The 23,889-nt window shown below is 27.3% G+C and overlaps 1 protein-coding gene across 2 annotated transcripts in view; it reads right to left on the bottom strand.

Annotated features, from left to right (window-relative positions):
• Positions 1 to 23,639, bottom strand: part of LOC107455246 (dTDP-glucose 4,6-dehydratase) — a 30,962-nt gene extending 7,323 nt beyond the window's left edge. Inside the window, exons 1-10 of one of the 2 annotated variants that reach the window (XM_043049297.2) lie at positions 23,432 to 23,639; positions 16,439 to 16,500; positions 14,368 to 14,424; positions 13,248 to 13,302; positions 11,660 to 11,751; positions 10,805 to 10,918; positions 7,531 to 7,684; positions 6,174 to 6,226; positions 4,675 to 4,801; positions 751 to 836 (exon numbers count right to left, since the gene is read on the bottom strand). In XM_043049297.2, coding sequence (XP_042905231.1) covers positions 751 to 836; positions 4,675 to 4,801; positions 6,174 to 6,226; positions 7,531 to 7,684; positions 10,805 to 10,918; positions 11,660 to 11,751; positions 13,248 to 13,302; positions 14,368 to 14,424; positions 16,439 to 16,500; positions 23,432 to 23,486 — 855 coding nt within the window. In that variant the 5' untranslated portion in view covers positions 23,487 to 23,639. Of the gene's footprint in view, positions 1 to 750; positions 837 to 4,674; positions 4,802 to 6,173; positions 6,227 to 7,530; positions 7,685 to 10,804; positions 10,919 to 11,659; positions 11,752 to 13,247; positions 13,303 to 14,354; positions 14,425 to 16,438; positions 16,507 to 23,431 lie in introns of those variants that run through there. The other variant, XM_043049298.2, reaches the window with a different exon arrangement.
• Between the last annotated feature and the right edge of the window lie 250 nt (positions 23,640 to 23,889).

The following is a 23,889-nucleotide window of genomic DNA, read 5'->3' as shown; positions in this document are numbered from 1 at the left end:
ATTGGTATGCTTATTGATAAGTTGATAAACAGAAAAACAGTGTGCATAGCCAGACTTTTCTTTTAATTATTTTTCAAGCACTCAAAAATATTTCAAAATCATAGTTAGGATCAGAGAAGTAATAAAAATTATATTTTTCTATCGTTTAAAGTTCGTAATTTATAAACATAAAATCAATAAAATTCAAAAACATTTTCAAGAACTTTACATAATCATGATAAAATAACTAGTTTCTGATAAATATTGCAGAGAAAATTGTGAAAATCATGAATTTTTTGTAATTTATAACGACAATCGACGCCGGAAAGAAGAATCTCTTTTTAAAATATAGAAAATTAAGCACTTTTTACAAACCTGGAATAAAAAAAAGCACCTTTAAGGGCTTTTAAAAAATGCAAATAAAAAATAAGCAATTTTAAGCACTTTTTAAAAAATGCTACACCTGGAAAAAATACTATAATAAAATTCCACAAAAACTTTAACTGTAATGACAAAGTTGTGCATGAACTAAGTTTGGAGCAACCCCTTGATAAATTTTTTTTTTCAGTTTATTGCAACAGAAAAATTATGCAAAGACAAAGAGATTTTAGGGCAAATTTGCCAAACCAATATGAAAATTAAAGGGTTGAAGGACATTATAAACATACATAATAACAAAAAGCAGTAAGAATAAATAATTTTTTTATTAAAATTTAAAAATGGCTTTTGATAATATGAAGTCATGCTTTAAAATGAAAAAATCCTCCATACCTTTGCTAAAGTAGACTGAGTAGTTCCAAAATAATCATGATTGATGTTGAAAATATCTGAAACTATATCAGTTATTCTCCCCTGAGCTGCAAAATTGAAAAAATAAAAATCTTTTAAAATAAAAAATCTTTTGAGTTTATCAAATATTTATAATATTTTACATCTACAGGAAGAATTTAATAGAACTGAACGTTTTCGATCATATGTGTTTCTCATTATGTTGAAAAAACAAAATAAGTTCAATTTTTAAATAGGAATTAATTAAGTGTACCAAAGAAAAAAGAGTTGTTCATTAATTAATAAAATGCGTAGCAGTAGGGTCCATTAACAAAAGGTATTAAATTAGTCCAACTTTACTTAAATCTGTAACGATTTGCGTCCCCGATTAAATCACACTTTTTACAAGAATCCCAATAAATACGAACAAAGCATAATAATCTGATGAAGGAAAATACCAATTATAAAATTTTAAAATGAAGAAAAAAATAAATAAATCATTCTAATTTCATTTTACTAGATACTTAATTAATACCAACATGTTTTGAAAAAGTTGGAATGTAATCTACATGGAAAAACCTTTATAAACTAAGAAAGATAACAAACTAAGAAAGATATTTTATATAGATCACATTTTTCATGCAGTTGGCTTTACTATTTAAATAAAAGTCATGAATCATAAAATTAATAAATAGCTATCAAAAATAGTTTTGTGAAGAAACCTGCATATTTAGCATAAATTTTCTCTCAAAATTTAACAAATGAAATGATTCGAAATGAAACAGTTTGAAAACAACAAAATTTTGCTATTTATTATAAATCAACTGTTTTTCGCTTATTTCACTCACTGGTAAGATGATATAATATCTGGTTAAATTAAGGATAACTTTTTTGCAAGGGAACAATGTTTTTAAAAATATTTTGTACTAAAGATAAGAACAATAGCTTTCTTCTGCAACAAAAGATTTAAACAATTTATTTATTTTTATTACAGGAAAGCAAATACAAATTTATTAAAGGAATTTTCACTGCTTTTTTTTAAATCTATAAAGCGAAACATATATTTTTGCATTCTTTTCTCTAATTTCAACCCAACTAAGAATTAGTTATAACAATTAATTATAATAATAATTACTAATAATAATAACTAATAGTAAGTAACATAACAGTGGAGTCAATTGATGGGGACACAAATTTGGCAGAAGTTCGAGCTGGAAAAATTTGATTAACACAAGATAGTTAAAAATTAGATCCAACAGGTAAAAAGAAGAAAATAATTCTTTGATCAAATTAAAATTACTTAAGAAACTTATTTACTGGGCTTTTTTTATTAAATTATGAATGAGCAAAAATATAAATTTGTTTCATTAGAATGTTTTTCAGCCTATATTGATCAAACTACATAAAAAGGAAGCAATAAATATAACAATTGATAAATCAATATGGCGAAATTATCTTTTGATACATAAAATAAAAAACAAAATTCACATAGCTAAGTTGCAAAATTCATTAAAATCATAATGCATCATCCTAGTTCATGAATATTCGCTAAAGACTCTCTTATAGTATAATGCAAATGTGTGCATAATATCTAAACATTTGTGCAAGATATCTGTATTGATATCTAAATATTTTCCTAGAACAGTTTTGCACAATTTCAACATTTTGTACAACATTCTTATTTCATTTATTCAACTATTATGTTCCAATATAAAATGAAATATCAATTAAAATAGTTCAAAATCTAATCAAACTTTAAAGTAGAAATACAGTGGAACACCGGTTTTAAATTGTCGATTTTGTACGTTATCCCGTTATCCACTTCATTTTCTGATGTTCCACGAAAATTTCCTATACTGAGAATTTAAAATTATTCCAGATTTTAAATTGCTCATTATTAAAAAATTTTCTCTTCATACGTTTTTCTGAATCTTTTTATAAGTTTTTCAAAATCTTTCTTTCCCTACAATGCTCGTACAAACTTTTTCCAAGTTCTTCCCTTTTTTCGTTTTTATTAGGGGATTACCCCCCTGAGTCAAAATCAGAAAGGTGGTTGGGATGAGCAAAAGAGCAGGAAGGGTAGCTAAAAGAAATATGGGAGCTTAACATGCAAAATTTGCAAGTGGAATTTTTTTAAGCTAACTTCAATCTTTAAATTTCAGAATAATCCAATCTTTGAAAGAATGTCACACTAAATAACTGGTTAGGTCATCTTTTCTTTTTCTTGATTCCAGTGCCTGGCAAGATGCTTCAAAAGCAAAAATAAGTGTGCTGGAAGCTCCGAATTAGACTTCTACAGCATTAGACTAAAATACATTTCAAATGGTTTTAATAAAACTGTCTTCTCGATATCCAACGGAAACATAGACTCTTCAGAATAAAATTGCACGGTTCAAGTTCCTTTGAATTTGATGACGAGTATATCGACTACAACACATATTCTCCTTTCTTTTCGATAACTGATTTAATGCTTACTTCCAATGACACTGATGAAAATGAGGAAATAATATTGGAGGATATATCCACAACTGATCAAGAGTTCAAAAGTATAAAAACTCTGAAACAATATATATTTGCAAATGCAACCAAAAAGAAAGAATAAGTATTGAGAGGGATATTGTTGAAATTGAATCTAAAAACAAGCAAAGAATACAAATTTTTTTAATAGACATCTTGTAAGTCATAATATTTGAAAAATATGTCGATTTTAAGTCTCCCTCCATCGTGCGTTTCTTTAAACGCTAATCTGTCTAATTCGGTGTACCAGTGTCTGTAGTTCAGAATTAACATTTATTTTGTAATAATATTAAGAATTTTTTAGGTTGCGGAAAAAACTTAAATACAGTCAATTCGCCATAACTCGAAGTACGATAACTCGAATATTACTATAACTCGATTTTTTTATGAGGTCCCGACTCTCTTATCTTCAATTACATGTTAATTATTCTCGATTACTCGAATTTTACTCCCTTTAACTCGATTTTTTTTGGATCTTTTAAAGCAAGAAAAAAAACCTAGGAGCTGATATCTTGCCCCTTCCTTTGCAACACACACACAATGTCTTTCGCACTCTTCATGGAGAAGCTAAAGCTGTCCCTCTTGAAGTATGTGAACAGTGGTTAAATGAAACGTTACCAAATTTACTTCAAGGATACAGTTAAAATGATGTTTTCAATATTGATGAAATGGGTTTATTTTTTAAATGTCTTCCAAATAAGACTATGATGTTTAAGGATGAAAACTGCTCAGGGGGTAAAATGAGCGAGGAACGTTTGACTGTCCTAGTTGGAGGAAATGCGCCTGGGACAGAGAAATTACCCTTACTTGTTATTGGAAAAACCCGAAATCCCCGATGTTTCAAGAATGTAAAAATGTATCCTTTGGATTACAAGTCTAAAAAAAAGTTTTGGAAGACATCAGTTTTATTTGAAGACTATGTAAGAAAATTGGATCGGAAATTCTTCGCTAAAAAAAGAAAAGTGATACTCTTTATGGATAAATGCACAGCACATAGTGATCTACCTAATTTGAAAGTAGTAAACTTGCAGTTTCTCCCACCAAACACAACAGCAAAGTTGCAGTCGATGGACAAGGGTATCATAAAGTGCTTCAAACAGTCTTATCGTAAATGGCTTGTCAGAAAAATGATCTTAAATATGGTAAGTAATTAGAAGATTTGAAATTAATAAGCATTAATTAAATAATCCGACAATATTTTGAAAGTCCAAAACCGAAACTAACGGTAAGTCGAACTTCCGATATGTCGAAGTTTTTCGTCACTCCTATCAGATTCGAGTTATCGCGAATTCACTGTATAATAATAGTCAGTGTAGGGGACAAACACTTTAATTATCAAGTACATAGATCTAGTAATAAGTTATAAGAAAACCATTTCATAAAAGATATAGAGTAATCAGCATTACTCACTTGTACCACTTTTATCAACTAAATGATAGATTTCTCCAGGTTTTCCATGCAAACATGCATGCCAAATAGCTCTACAAACATCTGAGACATGAACAGTGTGCATTTTTACATCCTTATTCCACAGAAGCTGAAAATTTCCAAATAAAATTAGCAACTCACTGATAACTATTCAGTTACAATTTTTTTTTCATTTGACAAACATGTAGCATGTCTACCACTACAAAAATACAATTCTAATTCACTAGTACGTAAGACATGGTAACCTAATACTATGTTGAGGTACCTTTTCATATATGACAGTTGACATTGTCAAGAATCCTCCCCCACATTGGTGACCCGGATGTGATGTGAAAACGTCTACCTAAACAGAAACTCCCACTTTGATTTGAACACTCCTATAGTCCACATTCAATAGTTGACTTGCTACTTGTGACAGCAACATTATCCCATTCTTACCACTGTTGCAACTCAATCTCGATTACGTACAATATACACTCGATTACTAATGGCAACACAAGAGAGCCACCGACCGTGAACTGAATACAGCTCCCACAACCAGCACTCGAAGCCCGGTGATCTTAATACAGCTCTCCTGGCATCTCGCAAAACAGCAGTGAATAAACTAGTGATATCCATTCATCGAATTATGTCACTGATAAAATTCTGGTGGGGGAGTTAAATGTAAAATAAATGTAGTTTTTTACTTATATTTTTATGTATTGTTATATGTTTAATAATTTTTAACAATTAAGTCCCAAACAATTCACTAATAATAGCATGCTTCAGCTAATTTTGTATGTATAACTTTTTTTATAACATGTTAATGAAAATGTAAATTAAGAGGAAAATTGTATAATTCTTTAACTATGAGGTAGCTTACATATTGACTGAAACTGACTTACATACTAAATAAAAAATCCCAAGATATTGAAGCAGAAAGTCATTACTAGATTGAAGTTGAATGAAGTTTTTGATCAAGTAATGACTTATATAACATATAAGTCATTACTTGATTATATTGACTAGTCATTATACTAAGCCATTATAATGTTATGTGAGCAAGAGTAACTTCCATGTATACTATTTAATTCTCAATAAAATAAATTTCTAAAGTTTGATCCTCACTCAGTGGCATAAAAACAGTAATAAGATCGGTGAAAATAATTTATTAAAATTTTATACTTCTTTAACTGTGAGGTAGCTTACATATTGACTAAAACTGACTTACATACTAAATATTGAAGCAGTAAGTCATTACTAGATTAACAACTTCATTCGCTTTGGAGTGAATGAAGTTTTTAATCAAGTTATGACTTAACATAATATATTACTCTAAGCCATTACTATATTATGTGAGCAAGAATAATTTCCATACATAATATTAAATTCTTTATATAACAAATTTCTAAAGCTAGATCCTATCTCATGACATAAAAACAGTAATAAGGTACAAAATAATTTATTAAATAACATAATGCTTAGATGTTTGGATCAATTACCTTCATCATTTCTCCAATGTGTTTGTAAACAGCACCAACAACTAATCTAGGTACTAAAAAGAAAATAAGAGAGGGGGGAAAAGAGAGTTAAAACATAAAATACATTAAATAAAGTAAAATTACAATTTTAATAATTTGAATATAAAGGGTAGCGATTTCAAAACTTAAACAGCAAAACAAAGAAACAGTAAAAGTGCTTTAAAAATACCTGATTATTTTAAATGAGTTAACAAACTTCATTTTTTTGGATATACAGTACAGAACCTCTTATCCGTAAATCATAAAACCGGAAAACCAGATAACCAGAATGAAATTCGGAACCGGAAATTAATTTTCTTCCATTAAAAAAATTTTTTTTTTCTTGCAAGATTTTGAGCCCATTTTGTTATTTAGAGCATACGGCGTATCGAGTTGACGAAAGAAGATTTAGAGGACAGATCAAAAGCTGTTTGTAGACGAATCTCACATAAGCACAAATAGCTTATATATGTTATTAATGTTAATAATAACAGTAATAACATATATAAGCCTGCATATAATTTTTATTTCATAATTTCTTTCCTTATTTAAACTCAAGTGTATTATTATTTATCATTTTTTATTATTTCTCAAACTATTTCAAAATTATTTTTCAGTTTCGTTTTATAAACATTAAAAAAACGGCATTTTGTAACGATTCAGAAAACCGGAAAAATCAGTTATCCGGAATCGCGATGGTCCCGATCGTTCCGGATAATCGGTTCTCGACTGTATTATTCAAAAACATATTTAAATTGCCAGCATATTATAACAAATTTTATTTTTTAAAATTAGAATTTTTTTTTTAAAGGATGAAGGGGGTGATAAAAAAGTAATTAAAAATTTTGTATAATAGTAATTTAAAAATTTTGCAATATCCTCAAGTTAAAATCTGAAAAGATAAAAGCTTAATGGAAAAAGATACTTTAAAAAAAAATCTAGCAACTTTTAGAGTATACTGGAACAAAAATTGATAAAGGTTATACTGCAACAAAAAATAACATTATGTTATCAAATTAACAAGATGAAATAGTGTTATAAGCTAAAAATGATGCAAAATAAATAAAGTAAAAGAGGAATTATCACTAGGCCACCTACATTTGTGGGAGTTACATTATAAAAATAATGCTAGGGTTAAAACTACTAAGAAAGTAGAACTAAAATTTTTAATAATAAGCACCTTTGATTTTATATCATTGCATCAATAACAGTAATGTGGAATGATGAAAAGAGATTTATTTATTTTCCATAAAAATAGTGTCACAAAGTTTGATAATTTCATTAAAAAATCAAAATGTGCATTTCATAATGAAAGGAATTGCCTTTAAATAATACCCACCTAGTCCAGTTTTGTCTCCGATACCATATACAGTAGCAGGCCTTAGTACTACATAGTCTAGATCTGGGATAGAAGAAAGTTCTTCTTCTACTTGAAGTTTAAACTTGGTCATTACAGTCCATGGATCTGGTTTTGCTGATTCTTTAATAGGGGTCTGGAATAAAAAGGTAAGTAAGACAGAAAGACTGATGATTGAAATTACTACAAACTTAGACAGTAATGCATAGTAAGAACAGATCATGTAAGAGGTAAGAAGAGAGACCCTTATTATAATGTATAAGAACACCATAGCAAATAAAACACACGCTTATTAAAATAACTAGAGCTTAAACTCTTTCGGCTGAGTTATGAATAGGTCAGATTAAATATAAATGACTTGTTCGATACACTGCTCTGCATATAACTATCTACATTATAACATTCTGCTAATCACTGAACTAATTAAAAACACTCTAATAGTAGGTCACCAGGCTATGACTAAGCAAAATTATTTTAAGCACTGCTTAGGATTATTTTGCATGAAATACTTTGAAACAATTTCTTTGTGCATGAAAGCATAAATTTTTTTTTCCACATATTTCAAAAAATGAAGTTGTTTTGTATGTGCAATCTTCCAATTTGCATCTCTGTAACTTTGGACTTCTTTCAATCATATGAATCATATCTTACGACTTTGCAATATCTTACAACTTTTTTATTTAGCATATGACATATAAAGAAATAAAAATGAATTTTAATGTTGTAACTTGGAATACACAGAAAAAAATATTCAGGTAATTATTCAATGGAAGTCATAAAATTTCCAAATTATGCATATAACATGATACTTTTAGAAACCTTATTAATCTATTCTAAAGCAATAGAACAAGTGTAAGAAGTAACCTTGTTTGCTCTTAGCCGTATGTCCTATTAGTAAACATATCTTAAATTTCCATGTGAAATTCAATTTCTAATTATTTTAGCACACAAAAGTGCTGAATTGGGCATAAAGTCCTAATTTGTAGTAGGGTTTATTTTTAAGATACAAGAAATGAAATTACACATAATAATATTTTGAAAAATAATAATATATAGTTTTGCCTTCAAATGTCTAGAAGCTTTCATCATTTTCTCTGCTACGGATGTGCTACTATATACTGAAAATTTTTTATAGTGTGTGCCTATTTTTGGATGTATTGTTAGTAAAACACTAGATTTTGCTGTTAAAAGTCTTAAAAATGAGGATTATAGAGTAACATAAAGATGTTTTCCAATACTAGGATGAAAGGGCTGAAGGAGTTAAAGTAGTTTTTAGTCTCAAGCTTTCCCTTTGTTCAATATAGTTACTTTTCCTGGTCATTTATTAACAAAAAATTTTAAATATAAAAACTTAAATAATTACAACTATAAATCTAAAATCAACTAGTGAGACCTATACTTCTGATCTCAAATATGTACGTCTTGGACATATTTTACTGATAGAGAGCCTTTAATTTAGATAAATAATGATAAAAAATAATAGAATGAAAGAGGAAGAGATCTTGTATCATATGCATAGATAAGTTGAAAATTTTTTAATTATCATCATAGTAACAGGCTCAAAGATCACTGCATCTAGATTTTGTGACAGCCTTGACTAGTAACAGGCTCTAGTGCTGAGGAAGAAGAAAAAAAAGTGAAAGAAAGTTGCAAAATTGCTAATTTTTTTAAAAAGCTAACTATTTATAGAATAAAAAGAAAAAAATTTAAGTCACTAAAGGTCAATTAGCAACCTTATCTAAAAAAAATTATGCAGATCTCAATTTCAGATTAGGAAAAATATTATTTACAAATAATCAGAATTTCCATAACATTTTTTACTGTGTTTTTGATTCTAAAAAATTAATAATTACTAGTAATTATGTTCATCAGTAACCAGGACAACTAAGAGTTGCAAGTCGCAATCTATGATAGAAAGTAATTATGATCATAAGTACTAATAAATACTATAATTGAAAATATAAATTACAATAGTAGAAAAATATATTGATCACACCCAGATCAGGATTACAATGTTACTTTATATAACAATAAGTAAGAATTATTTATAATTAATTATAATTGCAAGTAATGCTTGTAATCAAGATTCAATTCTTAGACTTTTAAATTCTTAGACCTCAGGCTTAGACCTTTAAAAATGACTAATATGTGTCGAAAACCAACTATTCTTGCTCTCCAAAAGAAGAACTGATCCAGCCTAAAAATTAGTATCCTTAATAAGTACAATCATTATTGCATTAAGTTTATGAAATTAAAAAAACTTCATAATTTTTGTATTATATCTGTACTTATACAGTTCTCAGTTCTATAACAGGTGATCATTCATTATCCTACCTTCCTGTGTTTGCAATTTTGTGAAAAACAATGCAGAGTCTTATACATACTTATTTTGTAAAAACTAAATTCTTGCTTACGTTAAATTCTTGTTTACATTAAAAACAATATATAATGAAAAACTACAAATACTTTAAAGAATATAGATACTTTTAAATACAAATAAATAAATGAAAGGAGTATAGAACTTTGTTAAAGGTTAGTTTAAGTAGTTCTGAAATTTATGAAGTGTCCGATCTTGGAAAACAATTTTGAAAAGGATCCTATTTTAGCAATAAATTTTGTAAAGGGTCCTTATTTTAGAGATCCATTTTATAAAGAGTCCTACAGAAGATATCAATTTTGTAATGGGTCATATTTTAGAACTCATTTTTGAGAAGGGTTTGTTTTATTATTTTTTTTATTTGTAAACAATTACTATAAAAAATCTTTTTTTTTTGATAATAAAAATAATTGGAAATTTTTTTTAGTTATATTTTCAAAATTTGCGAGCATTACTAAAATTCTCTATAGAAAAAACCAGTTAAAAAAATCCATTCTACATTACACAGTTAAGTATAAAATAGCAGCTCATTATTACATATTTTAAAATGGAAATAAAATAAAAAATACATAACAAGCAGACAAGATACAGTTACTAATTAAAATTTCAAGCTGATTCAAAGATACTTAGTCCAGATTTTTAATTAGATTTTAAAAATGTGTTTTGTGTTTTATAAAAGTTTAGACATAACATATCCAAGAAATATATTATAGATTTAAATGAAAATTTATAACAATGCAATTTATGTATTTAATGACTTACAATACAGGAAGGTAACAATAAGATAAAATACAAAAAATCAATAATTATTAATTTACAAATAAATAAATCTGATGATTCATACTTGAGTAGTTTTAAGAGACAAATATAAATATTTACCTTTTCACTTGAGTGAACATGACTTGAAGAGATTTCAATAAACCTTTTTACATTGTGTTTAACAGCTTCTTTGGCACAATTAACACTAAGCTTAACAATTCCTTCTCTATAAACCTATATGAAAATTAAAAAGTTTACCAATAATGATCTTACAAAGTAACAATAATCAGAAATTAAGAAATATTAGTCACTTGTCTGAAAGACTTGTAACTAAAAAATTTCACTTGTAACAATTTTGTTGGTTTTATTTATATGCTCTAAATAAATTTAAAGTTTTGAAGCAAAAATAATAATAAGTTTAACTAATTCAATACTTCATTTTTTTTAAGTAATTATAAAATAAAAACTAACATTTATATAAACTCAGTTTTTACCACTCTGTTTCTATAAAGATGTTTAACATAACATATTTACTATAAGTACCAAATATTGAATTAAATATTAAAAGTAAAAAAAAAGATCATTAAATATTAAATTAGAAGAAAAATTACAGATTATGCACACAATTAAAAATTATGAAGAAACAGACTTAAGATATCGTAATAGAAAAACAGACCAAAACAACAAACCGAAATACAGAAAACTAAAATCGGTGTACCATCCCTTTACACTCAATTTACAAATGATTTCTCTGGTCTGAGGGACCACAATTATTATTTCATGGTGGTCTGATTCTAATTTTAGGGGTCTCAGATAAATGGACCACTGTTAATTTTAAGCTTTGATAACGGTTTAAAAAATTTAATCTAACAAGAAAAAATACATTAAAAAGAGACAGAAGCAAAAGACATAAAACTAAAAGTTATTAGTATCTAATAATGAACTAAATAAAAATAATACAAAATATTTAATTACAGCATCTGTCTGTCCCATTTTAGTTTCTGCTGCAAGATTCACAACAAAGTCATAAGGTCCTTCATCATCTGCAAAGGCGTTTTGACAAGATACTGAAGAAAAAAAATTAAGCATTATAAATAAATCTCCTTTAAAAAAGTTTTAAGTATGCAGTGAAAAAGTAAAACTATAAACTATAATAAAAAAAAAACAATTTTACTCTTTATAAAAAAAATTTTTATTTGCAATATTCCACTCAGAGCAAAAGTTTTTCTAATGTCAAAATACAGAAAACAGTATATAGATTGTTCATGTATAAAAGTGCCACAGAGTTAAATTTAAAAAATAAATAAATAAATAAAATTAAAAAAAAAATAATAAAAAAAAAACATGTGTACGTATATTTTTTGAAAATAAAGTTTTAATAACCGCCCGTCGGTGTTCCCACCTTATCGTGGTGGTGTGGTTTGTGTGTGNGACAGGCCTGGAGGAAGTTGATTGAGAAGGCCAGGGCCCACCCGGGGCTGTCGTGCCATTGAGGAAGGAAGGAAAGTTTTAATAAAATATCAAATATATAAATAGTAAAACTGTAATAAAATAAATAAATTTACTTTTATTAAAAATATTTTTAACACTGAAGAAAAAAAAGTGAAGCAGGGATGATTTGCCCTTGAATAATCAGGAGTTTACTGTACTTTTTTCAGTAAAAAATTATAATTAGAACCCCTTAAATTAGAAACATAAATATTTTAGCTTACTGAATATAAAAAATTGTTTTATCTCATTGGACCTTTGGCACTGGCAAGTTTATAAGCAGATCAAATACAAAAAATTTGGTTCCACAGCAAATTAAATGGGCTATGTATGCACAGTATATTGGACTGTTAAGTCAATATAAGCTGACTTCTTTGGATCATAGAGAGACAATTTATCGAAAAAGAACACTACCAAAAGGAAAGCAAATTCTGTGTTCTCTAAATTTATTTATATGGCATAACACTTAAACAACAAAAAGATCCTTATGATTTAGAAAAAAAAACTTCCATATAAACATTTATAAGCTACAATGAGTGGAACTTTAAGAACAGTAAATTAAAAATAGATTATTATTTCTTTTTTATCAGTTACTAACTAGAGTGTGAGGAACACACACAACACAAACCCATAAAGTTAAGCAAAAACAGAGAGAAAGGTCTGAATGATACTAAAAAAAACAGATTTTGTTACTTAGCGGAATAACTTTGAATTTAGTACATGATTAAATAGAATAAAAATTAAAGGCTACATTTATTAAGAAAAAAAATAAATTTAAAAAAAATTATATCTCCAATTTATAAAAATAAATAAAATTAACTGTTTTAATTAGTTAAAGAAAGATTAGGAATAATTCAATGTTATTATAATTTTATAAATAAAGAATACTAAAAAAAGTAAGAAACATGTAAATGGTCAGACATGGACTAATGTTCTTTAATTTTATCTTTGTGAATTAAAAATGATATCTAGAGAAATAAATAAAATGAAAATTACATACCAAAACATAATAACTTTTTCAATGTCAAAAGTGATCAAAAATAAAAATACAGAAATGATAATAAAAAAGAAATACCTGGATTAATTAAATTAGCACTTTTGAATTCAACAATAGGATTATCAAAAATCATCTGAAAAAGACAATAAAATTGAATTATCGCATGAAAAAAATTTATAATGATGCATTCTTTAATACGAGAATTCTTAAACTTAAGATATGAGAAATAAATTATTCCATAGGCTGTTATTCAAATTTGATAGATAATTAACAATTTGAAAATGATAGATTCGGAGTTTCAACAAATTAGGGTAGAAATTTCTCAAAATTATATATTTATAATTTAACATGCTCATTTTTTCATGTATATCTTTTTTGATAAGGGTAGTATTTAAACAGTTTTGTTATTTTTATTAATCATCAGTACTTTGATATTTAATTACAACTTTTAATGAAAAGACAATTTGAAGGTCATCTCTGTTAGTAGCTTTATTATACTTTCACAACTATAATGAATACATTAAAAGTCTGTACTTGTCAGTATCAGTTGAAATGTTGCTTTTATAGATACTTATGTATAATTCATACCAATATGCCCTAACAAGAGCAAAAAATTTAAACTATGAACAATTAAAATGATAAAAAAAAATGAATATGATTAATAATGGATCATTAATCCCAGTTATTTTTAAATATAAAAAAATAATTAAATAATTATTAACACAGACAAAATCTATTATCAAACATAAAGGCGAATGCCCTATTATGAACGAAACTTAAAAGCAGAATACTTGACTGCATTTCTGTAAGACCTAGTCACAATTATGCTAAACAATAAATGAAAATTTCTCATTAGAATATAAAAGTTTCCTAATAGTTAGGGTTACAACAAAAAAAATTTAATTGGCAAGATATTTAAAGCAAAGTTTGTACAAAAATTAGCATTGGATATTCTGAGATAAAACTAGATACAGTGGCTGAAGAAATCATACAGTGCTGTAAACTAAGTCTGACTCAAAAGAAAGAGAGAAAATAATGGCTGAGGTGGAACCCATATTTACATGGAGAAGGTAAACCATACAACAGCATAATAATCTAAACAGTCAATATTTTATAATAGTTCACAGGCTTTATAAAAAAAAAATGCTATGTTTATGAGAATATTTAAAGTCAAATGTTAAGTACCTAATATCCTCACCTGATGGTGCTTGTTTAGCCAAGCTGTCTGTGGAGGCACTTTATCAACAACTCTAACCTAAAATAAACAAAGCTTTTTCAAAATGCTTTTAAATAAGAAAAAAAAAAGGTTCTCATAATCTTTTCATTGAGAATAACAAGAATGATGAATTAGAGAAGTAATTACAGTACAGAATAATAGTTTAATATTCAGACAAAATTGTTCTAATAGCAGATGTTATGGTTTGACAAAATTAAAATTATTGATATTCAAAAGCTTTAAAACTTATGTTACTTTTTTTTATAATAGCAATGTAAAAAATAATTTAAAGGTATATTTTAAAGCAGTAGTTTCAAACCATTTTAGTTGAACGGACCACCAAATTAATTTTGAGGCCCACTACCTGCTATATTATACATAATGTGCACATATGTCAGTAAAACATACTGTACAAGGCATTAAAAAATATTTTTCTTTGCTTGGTGTATGGTTCAGACTTTTGAGCAGCACTATACCACACTGCTTTCTTGTGTTCCGCGGTCCATGGGTTCCAAAGTTTTAAATAGTTAAAAATTTTGTTTATTTAGTTATTTTAAACACTTGTTTATTTTAAACACAATACACATATTTCTGTACTTAAAAATAAAATTAACTTTAACAACTTTGAAAATACAAAATTTTTTCTCAAAATTCATCACTTGAAAAAGCAAGTTCATGTTTTATTTCGATTTATTTGAATTTTCAACTATTCATTTTTTCATTTGATTTCACAGACACATTAACTGTTAACCAAGCTTAGAGTTAAAAATGTAAATATTTGCTGCTGACTTTATTCTAAATTAAAACTAGCATCACTAGTGATGCGTGCTTCTTGTCCTTTTCATGCAAGGGATCAAGTATAGTTTGTCTAAAGTAAGAACTCCCCTAACCATTCATCTGAACCCAGGGCGGTGACGAGGTATAACTATTTCAAGTAGGATTTACTGCCTTGGCCTAGGTAAAGAGAAGCTACCCTCCCTGAAATGAGCTATTCTTGTTTCCATAGCAGCAGATGGCCTCAGACTTTGGGGCGGGGGGAGTTCTTACCGCAGACAAACTATAGAACTCTTTAGTAACAGAACCAGTTGAACCTCTTTCCTTTCTTCAAATATCAACAAAAACTTGAGGAAAATATTTACAGAGAAAACAAAACATTCAACAGGCTCTACCCATCAGTTGTTGTCTATTCATTGAATTAAAAAACTTACAATACTTTAAATAACATTTTAAAACTATAACTGCTTTATTGAGTATCAATTAGGCAATGTATCTTATAGCCTGTATCTATATTCGCAACTTTCAAATAGCTTCAGCTATAGAAATAAAATTGGTATCTAGGTATAGTAAGAGGGCTATAAACAAAAGCAGGCTAATTTCAGCATCACCTGGTGGAAATTGAGTAGTTAACGTTTCGATCTTAAAAACGATGCAAGATAGAAAGAAAAGTGAACTTAGATGTAAAGAATCATCAATGTATAGACATAGACACATTCTAGACAATGCTTGAAAAGCATATCTGTGACATTATGAAACCCTTTAATAAAAAAAAAATATAAAAATACAATACATACTTTTTTTCACTGTTAAATTAAAAAATTTTCCTAAAGCTTAGTAAATCTAAATTAAAAGTATTTTGGAATGACAAGTTTTTCCCCTCCTTTTTAAGATATTGCTTAAGTTAAAGTGTAAGAAATCAGTAACAAGCAATTCAAATTCTAAGATTAATTTCTTAGCGTTGTTGCCTAAACGATCTTTATTCACCCTAAATTGATGATGCTGAAGCTCAACAACTTTGCTGTTCACCATTTTTCTTTATATTGAATGTTTTTTTTCTTTTTTTGGATAAAAATGCTAAATCTACAGTTTCCCACCAGCTGGCACTGTAAATGGATCTGAAAGAGCATAGCCACTTTACTATACATAGAAAGCATAACATAACTATAATTTCAGGAGTTAAGAAGTTGAATACATACTTTAAAATGCATTAATAAAAATTTAGAAACTAAAAAAAAAAAAATAATTTGAATACCATATAAAATAGTATTTGTCTTACCTTTGACGCTAAATTATTAGTTACTACATAGTCTACTAAATTTCTTCCAATAAAACCACAACCTGAAAGTATGTATAAAAAAAGCAATATTTAATTTAATAAAAAATGCAATTATTTATAATGTCAAAAAAATTGGTTACATCTCCATATAAATGCTTAGCTAATTTTTAAAGAATAATTTTATGATGAATAATTTGATAATCATCCTGAAGTTTGTACCAGCTTTTCTTAGTGTTTTGACAGTTATTCCTGGGTGCTATTCTACAAAACAAACAGGCTTTTCCATACGTTATGCAATGGGTACACAAAAAAAAGAGAAATGTCAATCAACTTTGTCCAAATTAATGACTGGTAATTAAAAACATTCTTTAAATAACCTATAAAGCTTAAAAATAATTTCATGTAATATAAAAAAACTAGGCTTATAGGCTAGGCTGTTTTAGACAACAAATTAGAATTACGGATGTAAAAGTAAGTATTTGCAAAATTATTCGCTTTAAAGCCGATATTCCCTCCAAGGTTTTTTTTTTATTCATTGTTATTAAAACTATTTCAATAAACAGAATATCGCCAAATAATTAATATGAAACAATCGCGATTCGTTAATTACATTTAAATTGAAATGGGGATGTCTTACAGCTATTATAGTTGGACGATGTATCGTGAGATATTGATATATTTTAAATATTAGGGTAACAAAATTTAAAAAATCATCCTTGCAAAGTCAATGCAATGGCAAGAATCGTGAATACTCTCTCACTCACTAAAAATATTGAATTTAAAACAATTATCGACAGCGATAATATCGTGATATATATCAGCAACCATGAATATCGAAAACGTTATATGTCGAGAGTACAACCGGTTATTATGAATTTGATAATATCTCGATCAGTATCGACAACGATCAATATCGAATATAATAATGAGAATATTATTGATGACGATAATTATAGAACATATTATCATGAGGGTTGAGTCTTTAGGCTAATGAGAGCATTGCACTTAGCAAAATGATAAATTACTCGGAATTGAAAAAAATAATGCGATGCATCGCAATATTTTATATTTTATAACCGTCGTTGAACAGCCGACCCAATTTTTGGGTTTACGACTATTAATATTTAACTCCGCAGTCTTGTAATTTTGAACCCAATCCAGATGACAATGGAACTTCTGGATCAAGTATTGGGAGAAAATTGCCTTCGTGGAGAACTTTTTTATGGAACTAACCCGAATTTGCGTTACATAGAGAGGAAAACCACGAAAACCTACCATGGTTAGCCTGCCTGTAAGGGGACTCTAACTCATGATCCGACTACCACTGAGGATATTTCACGTCAGCATTGTGGTCGGTGCGAGCCGGATGCGGATTCGTATCAACCAGCCTTCGCTGGGATTCGAACCCGATTCACCTTATTGGTAGGCGAACACTCCATTCCCTGAACCATAGCGGATCACACATCGTAAGATATCGATAGTTCACGATCTTATATAGCGATATTGAAATTCCAATATCGCTCAGCATTATTTACAAAGCAAACAGTAAGCTCTAATGGCGATATTTAGAACTCGCTTTTGCAATGATATCTTGCGAGGTTATAAAAAGAATGAATTTTGCTCGCTAAAGAAATGTCGCATGTTCACGTCTTATACAACGCTATAATATGGAACAAATCAACACAAACATGAAATGATTAAAAAAAAAAAACATTCGTTTTAAATTTTAATAACAAAGTCAAAAATAATTATTTGTATAAAGTTAGTCGCATCATTAAGATTGATTCAGTGTGTGTAAGTAAGGGGAAAATCCGAGTATTAGAGCTAAAGTTATTTAAGTGCTCTTTATTTAACTTTTTGCGCAATACATTACGATTTTATGTAATATATATTTCATGCACCATTATAAGAATAGCAAAGAGCTACATGACGTCACGAAGGAAGTTTTTAGACGGGGTCTGACATCCGTAAAATGCGGATGTCAGAATAATCTTTTTTCCTGCTACAAACACGATAATTCAGATAAGTGCAAGATTCAATACCTGTTAACGTTAAAAAATAAATAAATTAAATTAAAATGTTGCCGACTAATATACCACAAATGTTAAGTTAAATAAAAAACAAAAATTAACCTATAAATAAGCTTATTTACTCATTCGCATTCTACTAACACGCCAATAATCTGATTTATCCATTCGCTAAATCATTAACTAATTGGCTATATCAAGCACTGCCATAGCAACGCAAAACAATTATACTATGCCTTTAAAACTATAGCGCATAAATAAAGAAATATACAAAATGAAAGCCTAATAATGACAAAAAACGCTTGCAAAAGTCAGTATACTTCGGAAATTACAGCATCTGAAATGCGTTTTCCTTACAGTACGTTTTTCAATTAGGAAAAAAAAACCGCTTGTAAAAGTTAGCCTATTTTGGAGGTTACAGCTCCTGAAATACGTTTTTCTTCCCAATGTAATTTTCAAAGTACAAAAAAATCTTAAAAATAACGAAGAATATTAAAAAAAAAACTCTCGCCATTTTATCCTATTTTTCCAAAACATTTCGGAAACTATGGCATCACAGAATGCAAATACAAAAATGCGTTTTTCTTTCAAATGTATTTTATCACTTTGTGTAAAATAATAATAATGACCCAATAGTAAAGAAAATATTTAGAAAAAGCTTGCAAAAGTTTGTCCATTTCGGAGGTTGCAGCTCCTGAAATAAATCTTTCTAAACGTAATTTTCAATGTACATAAAAAAATAAAAATCTTAACAGTATCAAAAAATATATTATAAAAAACGCTTGCAATTTTTTAGAACATTTTGGAAATGACAGCATCACCAAATACCAATATATAAATGCGTTTCTCTAAACAATGTATTTTTTATAATTGTATTTTGACTACTTCAGACACAGTAAAAAGATAATTTTTTTCCATCAAAGTAAGACCAATGCCGAGTTTCCTGTACACAGACAAATGAATGAATCACGTGATGAGCTGTGGGGCATAAACACGTTTCTGACAGCGGCTTCATAAAACAGCTGTTAATCAAGAGGAGTCGCAACGCGCCAGAAGACAATTGAAATATTCCTCCCAATATTTATAAAAGTTAAGACTCTTTACATCAGAGTTAAACCGCCAGTTTATCGAGAACCAAAATCAGCTTCTTCTTTACCCAATTTTTTTCAATATTTAATTAAAATAAATTAATAGATTAAAAAAAAAATAATATTATCTTGTACAGTTGTTCTAAGTTCGTTTTTAGGGTATTTCGTTTTTGTAGTGGAAATTTTTTTTGTTTTGGCAGGCCTAAAACGTTAGGCACATTAAAAAGGGAAAGTTTTGTTGAAACTTTTCAGTGATGTTAGGACTTATTATAAAAGTGATGAGTTTAACGTTTCAGGTCTGACAAAAATAAAAATTATTTCCTCCTTTAAGCTACTTAAAAAATAGAGTTTTTTTTTTTTCCTTTTCTTCTTAATATTTTATAGTAGGCAAATAATTGAGAGCTCTAACAAGTCGGAATTTCGATTGCAAGTCTACCCTCACAAACATGAAAATAGTAAAAAAGTTTTCTGTAATTCAATATAATGAAACCGCTTTAAAACGAATTAAATATCACCTCTATTATGAGCATATTATTACATTAATTTATTTACATACAAATAAATAGCACAAATTAGATAAAATAGATCAGATAATCAGGGTGGATTCGAATCCACTACATCTAGTACAACCCTATTTACTAAAGTAACCATAGTTGCTCACTTTTATTTAAATATTTGCATTTTTACTGGTGTGAATTGTAATTAAATAACTTTTTAGAAGGTAAATGACAAACATACGTAATTTTATTTCACAATTTATTGAGGTAAATTTTTAAACGTAATCTTATGATAATTATCTTTCAAGAATTTTGAAATAAAACTTAAATATTTTAAAATTTTTTTGGTTTTTAATAGAAGCTAGGTCATATCTACGCCATAAACATTACTATCTCCATCGTTACTAAGCAACCAACAGTTTAAGATGAAATTTACCTTGAGCATTGTAGCTTTACAATTAAAATGAAAAGTAAAGAGAAAAAAATAGGTTTAAGTTTACAAATAAGGCATAAAAATGTATGCTTAGGGAAAATGAACTTAAAATTCAGTTTAATGAGCAATGTATTGAATTTTCAATTACTACTTACGTAAATAAAATATAATTGAATCCTTTTCAATGTGCATTCTTGTAAATGTGAATTGAATAATTTAATTGAATTTAATAAATGCACAATGTTTTTTGACATTTAACGAATGTTGCTTAGATAAAGTAACCAATCCTTCTTATCAAGGATTATTTAAAATTAATTATTTAATGTGGTTAAATTAAGCATACAATTTGACCTTTAATTAATGGTTGTACTAAATACAATGTATCTTTTCTAGCATGTATTCTTTAAAACTAATTATTGATTGAATAAAGCATAAGTGCTCTTTATTGTCTTTATTACAATCTTTAATTAATGCTTGTGTGTACTAAATTCCTGTAAAGTATGCATTCCTTAAAATGAATTGATAAAATTAAATAAATATACGGAACTGATTAACATTTAATGAATGTTATTCATATATCAATTTAAATCCATCCTTACAAGCATGTAGATCCCTGGCCTCCCAAACAATTCAACTACCTAAGCATGCAGACTTATGCTTTCATTTTCAATTTTTTTTTCATTTTTAGGCATTCATTTTTTATTTCCTCTTTTTCAATTTCAGTTATCACTCTCTTTCTCAGTCTTTCCTATGCTTTTTTTAAAATTGATTATATTAGTTAATGTAATGAAGCATAAATACATAATATTGTTCAATCTTTACCAAATGATTGTGTGTACTAAATACAGTTTAAATGTAACCTGCTAAGATTCCATTCTTTGCATGGGTGCCACTTTAAAAAATTTCAAGACTGAACTTATTTTTTCACCAATTAACACGGTCTGTTATTAAACAGAATATTTCAGAAAATTATAGCTCACTTACCATGAGAATGGCGCATTTATTATATCAATGACTTGATTACTTTTTCTAAGTTACTTCTTCGCTTTATTTCATTATCTTATTTTTTACAGCAAGCAAATAAAAAATAACAGCTAAACCTTGTATAGCTCTTTACACTAATTATCTAAATTTCTGACTTTTTCTTGGAGCCATTCCTACCTCTATTTTTCACTGCATCATTAATGTTTTCCACAAGATAATTTTTTAAAAAATAATAAACTAAATATCTCAAAATATCGAGAAAAACAATTTAAACTCAAACAGATTCTGATTTGACAATACAAATTTTATTTACACAAATTCAGTCAATAACACTCAATATAAAAATAAAAAAAATTTTTTTTAAATTTATTTTAACTGAAAAATGTTTTAAAATTTTCGTTAGAATTTTTTTTTTTTTTTNAAAAAAAAAAAAAAAAAAAAAAAAAAAAAAAAAAAAAAAAATGAAATATATATTAAATGGGGGACTGAATTCAATCCCCTGGATCTTTCCCCTCCCCCCATACCATGTGGCACCCATGTCTTTGTAATTATACTAAATATTATACTTATACTAAATAATACTTATACTAAATATACTACTTAAATTAATACTTATACTAAATAAAATTCAAAAGAATCTTTTCTAGCATGAATTCTTTAAAATTAACAAGCAACATTATTTATAACAACATTATAAACTACATTATTTGAACTTTAATGATTTCTTGTATGAATTTATTACAATCTAAATGTATCATTTTTAGCATGGATTCCTTCAACTTAATCATTAAATGAACTGACTTAAGCATAAATGCACAAAGTGAGTTAAAATATAACAATGAATGATGTAAATTGTTCAAATTTGAAATATTGTTTTCTTTTTAATTGTAAAATAAAGCACATACATTGCAAAATCCAGCATTAAATGCTATCATTTAAAACATAATTCATTTAGATAAACTCTATTCATTCACAAAATTATCATAAAAAGAAAAATATGTTAAATTAAATGCATTACAATTGTTATTAGAATGCAATGTCAATTGTCAATAATACATTTTAAGCATTTATATTTTTAACATTACAACGAAAAAAGTAAGCTTTTTATTATGAAGTAAAACAAGTTTATTTGCCATGCATCTATTTGGATTTTTGTTTCTTTGTTTCTTCTTTAGATATAGTGATTTTGTTGCGAATGTACCGTGAAAATTAGTCAAAATATATAATATCATGAATTTCAATTCTGATTAGTTGCAAAAAATTATTGCATTATTCCTAAAAATATTTCAATAAAATAAAAAACCTTTTTGGTTGCATACATAAAATGTACTTTTCCAGTATTTTTCCTTTTTAAACTGATAATGCACCAAGGATATAAAGGTGCACATGCAAACAAAATTTAAAACTTTAAATTCAAAATAAACGTTATAAAATATATAACATATCAATTCTCATAATTAAGTCTTACCACTTTTTAATTTTGAAAAATTTTTAGAAAAAAGAAGAAAAAAACGCTTAAAGTAATAAAATAAATATAGGTATTTTTTTCTCTATAAATGTTATTTTTTTAAAATTTTATTCCTCTCTCAAATCCTTTGTTAGATCACAATCACACAATTATGATTTTATAAGAGTGGAAATTTTGCATTTCTGCAATTCATTAAAATTTTAAGTAATTTTATGAGCAGCACATCTTTATAGTATCTTCTAAAACCACAAATTTAAATCTCGGTAAAAATATCTCGATAATTCAAACAATTAATAATTTATAGAATCTTTCAAGAATAGTTTCCCTTTAGAAAGATATAAATTTATATAATTACAGCCAAAAGAAATAGAAATCACGAAAATAAATAGATAATTAGCAATAAACAGTTATAATTATCCTATATTCTCAACTAATAAATGCATACAAGTTGCAAAGCTAGTTAATGACAATTGAAACAAATAGTAAAATAACTTACCCCCAAGTACTAAAACTCGATACTTTTTAGATTTATCTTCTGTATTATTAGCCATTATTACTTGATCACAATAATAATACTCTAAACTATAAATTGTATTTAAAAATTACTTAGTAAAAATTTAGTTTGCTATGAGCAAGTTTGTTGCAGAAAAATGACAACAATGCTCATGAAACACCCAGCCAAAAAAATTTTAAATCCTTTTTCAGTTACGCCATCTACAGTTACATTTCAAGACTACAATTATAAAAAATAAAATAAAAATTGCGTCTCGTCGATAGTGACAGAGAAAAAAAGGAACATTAGAATTATCTTTGAAATCAACATAAAATAAGCATTTCAAAGCATTAATATTGTTGTTTGATTGATTTTTACTTGTACTGTGTTACATAATACTGCAGCAGCTTATCAACTTTTCACTTAAATCTCTAGTTAAACTTTTTTACGTTTTACGAAGT

Source organism: Parasteatoda tepidariorum, chromosome 3 (genome assembly GCF_043381705.1).
Source record: "Parasteatoda tepidariorum isolate YZ-2023 chromosome 3, CAS_Ptep_4.0, whole genome shotgun sequence".
Classification (NCBI taxonomy): Eukaryota; Metazoa; Arthropoda; class Arachnida; order Araneae; family Theridiidae; genus Parasteatoda; species Parasteatoda tepidariorum.
This window is presented reverse-complemented; position numbering and strand designations above follow the sequence as displayed.